Source organism: Morone saxatilis, unplaced genomic scaffold (genome assembly GCF_004916995.1).
Source record: "Morone saxatilis isolate NCDOM2014 unplaced genomic scaffold, NCSU_SB_2.0 Contig5, whole genome shotgun sequence".
In the NCBI taxonomy this organism is placed as follows: Eukaryota; Metazoa; Chordata; class Actinopteri; family Moronidae; genus Morone; species Morone saxatilis.
This window is the reverse complement of record NW_023340095.1, coordinates 1,230,905-1,238,683: the sequence shown is the minus strand read 5'-3', so window position 1 is coordinate 1,238,683 and position 7,779 is coordinate 1,230,905. Positions and strand designations below refer to the sequence as shown.

The following is a 7,779-nucleotide window of genomic DNA, read 5'->3' as shown; positions in this document are numbered from 1 at the left end:
GATGCACGTTCACCTTCCTGTCTGACTGACTGTCTGTCTGACTGTCTGTCTGTCTGTCTGTCTGTCTGACTGACTGTCTGTCTGTCTGACATTAGGACGCAGAGAGGAAATTGATTTTCAGCCCTGATCAACCAGACTCCATTCAGAAAACAAGCCTTTTAACAGCTGTAAGCTCGTCAGAGTCTGAATTCAGACTTTCTACAAATCAGCATCATGATGTCGTTATTTCAGCATCGTATTGATCCATTTATTGACAATAAATCACAAAAACAGCTGATTATTTTAGGGTCAAACTGCCGCAGTGAGACAGAACAGAACAGATGACCTTATAAAATAACACCAATATATGATATTGATTACTGTATTAAGTCATCCAGCGATCAGCACTAACAGTATATAGACTGATATATTGATCAGCACTAACAGTGATAGGACTAGAGAGAACCAGGCATTTAGACTGTTTCAGCGGCAGTTTGAGCGTACAGGTAGCTGCGTCCTGTTGGAGCGGACCACACGGCCAGCCTGGTCACTCCCCACCTGCATCAGTGAGCCTAAACCACAAACCCGTTCCCCAGTTCACTTTGTCAGAGAGTCCATACTGACCCCCGTCCATTGTCCACCTACAGTGTGAGCATCAGAACCCGGAGCAAAGGAAGAAGGTGGTTCTGGTCTGATGAATCAGGTTTTATTTACATTTTCTGGATAATGCGTGTTTGTTCATGTCAATAAAGTTCTTTGAATTGAATATGAAATACTTTATTAATCTGTATGAGCTTCCTGGAACTGAGATCACAATCAGTTCCTGACTCACTCACTGAGGGCTGATGGGAAACGTGGTCCTAATGTTCAGTAGAGAGCTGCTCTGATAATCTGACAGTGATAGTTTCAATGATACACACACACTTTAAAATAGAAAGCAGTGTGTGTGTGTGTGTGTGTGTGTGTGTGTGTGTGTGTGGGAACCAGTGATCCCAGCCTGCAGCTCCATATTGGGACAAAAGGAACGAGGCTGCTGCATATTTTGGAAACTCACTCTCTGAGGTCGGAGTCGCCTTCTTGGACTTCTTGTCCGCCGGAGAGTTTTCTGCCGGGTCTGCAGGAGGGCGAGAGACAGACAGAGAGAGAGACAGATAGAGAGACATACAGAGAGAGACAGACAGATAGAGAGAGAGACAAAATGAACAGTTTAATTAAACTGACAGCAGTTTAAGATTAATAACTGAAGTGTTTGTATCAACAGATCAGAAAACAAAACAGAATATAATCTTTAAATATAATTATAAAAGGGCTCCAGACATTATTACAGAGTTTATGGAAGACAGAAAGTTCACAAAAAGTTTGCTTGCAACAGAAATAGTTTTAGAGCTGATCGTCGGTTCCCCACAGTAAGAATTGAAGGTACAGTACCTGTACCAACATTTACACCTTTAGCTTGTATTGATCAGCTAGAACTGATTTCTCCATAATAACTGAATGCTGTAAATCAAGTGTTAAACAGCTGCACTTCCCACAGCAGACTGCAGGGGACCAAACAGGCTGCACTACCCAACTCCGCAGGGGCTCCATAAGGGAGGGCATCGTCATAAAATAAAGTTTAATAAATACAGAAAAACCAGGCGTTTATTTGCTTCAATCACTGAACCCCCCAGCCTTTATTAGGGACAGGCCTTCATTAGGGACAGGCCGTCATTAGGGACAGGCCTTCATTAGGGACAGGCCTTTTACTCCTTCAGCACAAACTCAGCACAGATGGAAATACTCTCTAATTTTTGCTTCTCTTCAGTTGATGGACGACTAACAGGTAACTTACGTTAAATTTAAGGTGATATTTTTTTCTCTGTGCCACCGCCATGACACTGAACGTGAACGTGGTTTTACGGCAGCTAAAGATTTACGGCAGCCGGCGTACAGACAGTAAACAGACAGCGAGTAACAAACTGCACATTATAATAATCACAACTGGGATTAATTTAATGAAACACTTTGTTCTGATGGACCCTGACGGACTAAAGGAATATAAATAATGGAGGAACGGCCCGTACGGACTTTATGATCTGGTCTCTCTTGTTTTACAGCGCCGGTGAGTCTGAATGAATGAACATTAAACTTTAATGTTAATAGTTTCACTAAAATGAAGGATTGAACTGTGGAGAATCTAACTGATCCAATCGCTTTTAAGAGGTTTAATACATCCAGATAATTTCTGTAAAATCCAGACCAGGCCTCTATTGGAGACCTGTGTCTATCTGTGTCTTTTACGGTAAATAAAATTAGGAGTAATTTCACTCTGCTACACTGACAATTAGAAACTTGATTTAATGAATAAATTGTTTAGTCATGTTTCCCTTTCTGTCAGCTATGATTCTGTACCTTTAAAATAAGACAAAGGTCAGCAGTTATCACCTTAACAACCCTACAGGGTATTTTTCTGACAAATGTAGAAATGATAGCCCAAAACTAATTGAATAAACTTAATTAAATCCTATATTTCCATGTGTTTAAACTGCTTTCTGTTGTCAACTTAATTTTAAAAAGTTGATTTAACTAATTTTACAGTTGTGAAGATTCAAGTAAATTAAGTTGAATGTTTTAATCCTTAAAGAAATAAACTATTCACATGAAATATTTTATATGATTTAATTAAGTTAATTTTTGAGTTTAAACAAACAACAAAAGTCAGAATCAATTAGAATTTATTTATTCTTGCTGGACCAACGTAAGTTTAGGTCATTTATCTGGCTGAACAAACACAAACCAACTATTTAATTAACATAAACACGATACGACTGAACTTATCATACAATCTGGATCAATCTATGAGGCTTTTTTAGATATCGACGGCTGTAAAGAGTTTTATTGTAAATTATCTGTAAATACAAATATATTGATCAGCTAACAGCAATCAGACAGTAAACTGAATAAACCAACATAAACCAAACTCCATTCACTTTTCTGCTCATTTAACAGATTTTAATAAACTTTGATCTTTCTGATCTCTTTAATTAAAATATAAAAATGTGTTTATTGATCCTCTCAGTATGCTGCTCTGATCAACAGTGAAATATCAAAACTGTTAATAAAGTTTCCAGAAGCTGAATGTGTCCATTCAGGAATGTTTCCAGGAATCAACTGTGAGATAAACGTTTGTGTTGATTTACTCTAATTACAGGAAACTGCTGAGGAATCCTGGGAAATGAGGAGGAGGAGGAGGAGGAGGAGGAAGAGGAGGGATCTTTGTTTCTTTTTCTCTGCTGAAATTAACAGTTTTTATAGTTTTTATAGTTTTTACACGAAGTTCTGATGTAGTTTATAGTTTCGTACAAACGCAGGTATTCAGTTTGATAACGAGGCAGTCAGTGTCGGGATTATAAAGATGGATATTAATAGAAATAAATTAACACTTGATGTCCAGATTATAAACCGAATTAAAGAAAAGATGACAACTAAGAATGTGTTAAAATGTAGTTTCACATTAAATATCTAATAATTAATTCACAGCAAAACCTCTTAAAGTGCCACATTTTTAAAGGGAGTTTTGTATGTTTCCTTACTTTATGACCTCAGTTGTAAACATTAACAACAAAAAAGGTTCATCAGTGCCGTTTCTAGATGATCCTTTTGTTTGGTTTACAAATATAAACATAAAGAATTATGAAGATGAGTTTTTCTTGAAAGAAATGTAATGTAACTTACTAACACAATTAAAGACAAAATCATTATGATTAGGAATACAGTTTTACTACTAATATCTAATGTTCATACAAACATCTCTTAAAGTGCCTCATGTTTTAAAGGGAGTTTTGTGAGGGAGTTACAGTTCACTGCTTGTTTGTCTTAATTTGACAGGAAATCTATTAAATATTTGGGGTTGTGAATGTTTATATAAGTTTGGCAACAATTGAATAAATAATATAATAATAATAGTTTTGACTGAAGAAGCTGAGACAAACAAAAACTAAGAAGATGGATATTTCATTATTTACCTAAATAATTAGTTTAGTTGCTTTCTCTCATAATGAGAGAGGGTCATATCAGATTGTTTATTGTCCAAAGAAAGAAAATGTCTTTTCTACACACTGCAGGAAATTCAACAAATAACATCTGACTGAAAGTGAAACTAAAGGTTGAAGTCAACAACAGCTGAAAACTTTAAAAATATAATATTATTAATAAGTTTAGATGGAGTTTCTCTATTAATACAGAAGCTCCACATACAGCAATAACAAGGCTTGTGACTTTCTTCAGAAATAAATGAGTTTTATTTACAATTTTAGATACTTTAAAGGACCGGTGAGTATTTAGTAACATCTAACTGTAGAAACATGGCGGACTCCACCAGAAGAACACATCTCATTCTGAGGTAACAAAAACACAACAATTCTTATTTTCAGGTGATTAAACACTAATGTAAACATACCTATAAATATTATATTAATGTTCCACACTGGAGCTATAACCTTTATGAAGAACATTTCTTACCGTCGACGAGAACCATACAGGAACATTCAGCTTTCCCTGCTGAGTTCTCGGCTCTGCATTTATACTGTCCTTCATCCTCTGGCAGAGCTTTACCGATGGTCAGAGAGCACAGCCCGCCTGAAACATACACAGAGACCATCAGCACTCACAGGAAAGGTTCTGGTTAACAATGTTCATCAGTTCATCAATAAATCAATAAATCAATAAATCAATAAATCAATCTGGAGATTCATTGATCGTCAGCTGGGAAAAAACTTTATTTGGATATAAACTGCAAATATAAAACACTGTAAAATAAAAAAGAAGAGAAACTCAAACTTTCTCCAATAAATGTTTAAGTTTTAAGTTTTTGAATAATTTTTAAAAAGTTTTTTAGCTGAAATAATTTACTTCTCTTACTTTACTTCCTGTTATTTTAACCAGATTTTTCATTATTTGGTGCCTGAAAATTAAATAGTTGCCACTGAAAATATTAAATTATATGTATTATCAATATATCAATAATGTAGCTTAAAGATTGAAGTTTTTCTGAAGAAGAAAACTAAATTATCATTAATTATTAGATATTATTATATTATAATTATTATTAAACATCAGGATACTGAAGTGGAAGCTAGTTAGCATAGGTTGCTAATGCAAGCACTGAGATTTGTGCTAACGTTGCGCTTCATCCATTAACAGTGAATCTAACAGTTCAATCTCTCAGCGTCATGTTGAAGATTTAAAACCAGCGGTGTTAAACATTCGGCTCATGGGCCAGAACCGTCCCCCCACAGGGTCCAGTCTGGGTCCTCTGGAGGACTTTAATCTGAATGAAATGTGCTGATCGAACACAGTGTTTTTTCCTAAACTCATCTGAAGGTTGTAGATTGTTAAAAAAATTTTCAGTTTCACTGTATATATTTATGTATATTTATATATATACTTATATGTCTGTAAGGGATAATGGCTGACGAGGTGTCCATCATCAGGAACCAAACAGAGTCCAGTATTCACCCAGACGATGGTATAAAGGTTTATAATGTCTTATTCTGCTGACATATATATATAACACAATATAAGATAATATAAAACAATATAAAAACATTTTATTGCAGTTATATATATATATTGCAGATATAAACAATTTTAATTGTTCAAACTACAAAATAATAAAAACTGAAGTTCAAAATAAATAATATATACAACAACTTAAAACTAAATATTTACAGTTAACACTTTACATTAAGTTTTAGTATAAACTGACATAAAATACTCACTGAAGTATTTAAAGAGATATTTCACTAATGTTCTGTTACACAAGAAACTGATAAGTTGTTTCAGTTCTTCACCAGTACAGGTTATAACCCAAAGTCTCAAATATTGATAAAAGTAGCTTCTTTCAACTCGTTGGTCGGCCGGTAAACTTTCTGTATCATGCAATAAAACCAATGTGAAATTAGGAAATGTTACTTTATCATAAAAATCTTTATTTTATTCAAAATGTAAATGTATGACTAACAGTCCAAACAGAAGCTGTTTCATTTGAAATTAGTGCAGAAAAAGTCTGTATATGGAATAATATTAGAGTTTTAAACATTATCTATCTATCTAAGATGTTATTGAATTTTGAAAAAGTTAATAACACAAAAAAATATCCATTACATTAATTTTAAAAAGACTTTTTAAAAATATTGTTTTTGTTAAACAGTTATTGAAGGTTTCAGCTGTGTTTATTGATTATTTACTGTTTATTGATCTGTTTGTTGTTTCTCTGTCAGCAGTCTAATCAGCGTACTGGTCGACATATTAACGGGTTCTGAACCGATTTGAAGATCATTGATGGTATCTGATCAGTTCCTGATGAGTTTGTAAACTGGATCAATAATTTCCTCCCGTTTTCAATCACATTTCACTGCATACAGAAATATAGGATGACCAGTACTTAGTTACTTTTTGCAGGAAATAAAACGTTAAAACTCGACATCCTCAGACACAGACTGACTCCAGCTGTCTGTCTGTGTGACCTCTGACCTTTAACATCAGTCCTCACTGTGCTGGATAAACACACACACACACACACACACACACAGAGTGGGATCAGGGGCTGTCCTCCAGACTGAAATAACAGGAGGGATTACACACACACACACACACACACACACACACACACACACAGGGAATCCTCATTTGTTCATTATCTCACACACACATTCAGATTTAGCAGCGATTCGTTGCCGTATCACACTACAGGACATCAGTGGGTGCTTCTATCTTTGTGAGGACATTCTGGCTGTTTTATAACAAATAAAAAAACAATCAATATTTTATCTGACAGCATGAAGGAAGTGACGTCCAAAGGTCTGCAGTTAGAAAAGTGAATAATACATGAACTCATTTTGATGGTTTAAAGGTACAACAGAGTGTAGTGATGATGTATTTCTGTAGTCCAACCCTGAACTTCCTTCCACAAACAGCCAATGAGATTATTCCACTGGATTATTACAGGAAATAATCCTGAACAAATGTTTATGTTTTATTCATAATCTTCACTGATTCACTTTTTGAATATTTTTATTTTGCTTTAGCCTCTTTTAGCATAGCTTTACTCGGCTGTGTTTAGTTTAGCTCATTTAGTGAGTAGATCAGTCTCCGTGTTTTAATGTCAACGACAACCTTTGTAGTCTCATTTAGACGCTCGTTAGCAACCGAAGATCCCACATTCACAGGTGAGGAATTTATTGACGGATTTTATGTAAATATAAATCAAAAGGTGACAATCTCAATGAATGAATGAATGAATGAACGAATGAATGAATGAAGTCTGGTGCTGTGTGAAGAGCTGAATCAGCTGAAGTGAACTGTTGTTTTTTATACTTTTTTGTTTTTCTGCTCTTTTCATTGTTGATTATTGGTTATTGATAACTGTACTAACTTTACACTCACACAGAATCAATCTGAGCAGCAGGTGTGGAGATATCCTGGCTACATTTCCCACAATGCACTGAGGCAGTGTCTTTCATTAGGTAAACAGTCGGACCCTCCAGTTTGTAATGAACACTGTTTGTTGTCTGATGACATTACAGTGACATCACCACAGACGCCATCATACAGCTGTTTCTGCAGGCTGAGGACCAACCAGGAAACGATTAATTAATTAATTGATCAGAAGAAGAGTTTCTGTTTCAGATTCTCCAAAATAGATATTAAACATTTTTTAAAGAGTAAACTGGTCAAAATCTCCCCCTTAACGATTATTCTCATTGACGATAAATTAATATTGTTACTAACTTCACTTCTTCCCCAGAGGTCGTGTGCTTT

At 35.1% G+C, this 7,779-nt stretch overlaps 2 protein-coding genes across 2 annotated transcripts in view; one reads left to right on the top strand and one right to left on the bottom strand.

The window, feature by feature from the left end:
* The window catches only part of mylkb (myosin light chain kinase b), a gene marked incomplete at its 5' end in the record, with an annotated part of 19,592 nt that extends 14,996 nt beyond the window's left edge, over positions 1-4,596 (bottom strand). Inside the window, 2 exon segments of the mRNA XM_035676241.1 lie at positions 1,034-1,093; positions 4,480-4,596. Of these exon segments, the coding sequence (XP_035532134.1) occupies positions 1,034-1,093; positions 4,480-4,596 (177 nt within the window).
* Positions 4,597-5,424: 828 nt separating this feature from the next.
* Positions 5,425-7,779, top strand: part of LOC118339112 (myosin light chain kinase, smooth muscle-like) — a 10,315-nt gene continuing 7,960 nt past the window's right edge. Inside the window, exon 1 of the mRNA XM_035676647.1 lies at positions 5,425-5,485. Coding sequence (XP_035532540.1) covers positions 5,425-5,485 — 61 coding nt within the window. The remainder of the gene's footprint in view (positions 5,486-7,779) is intronic.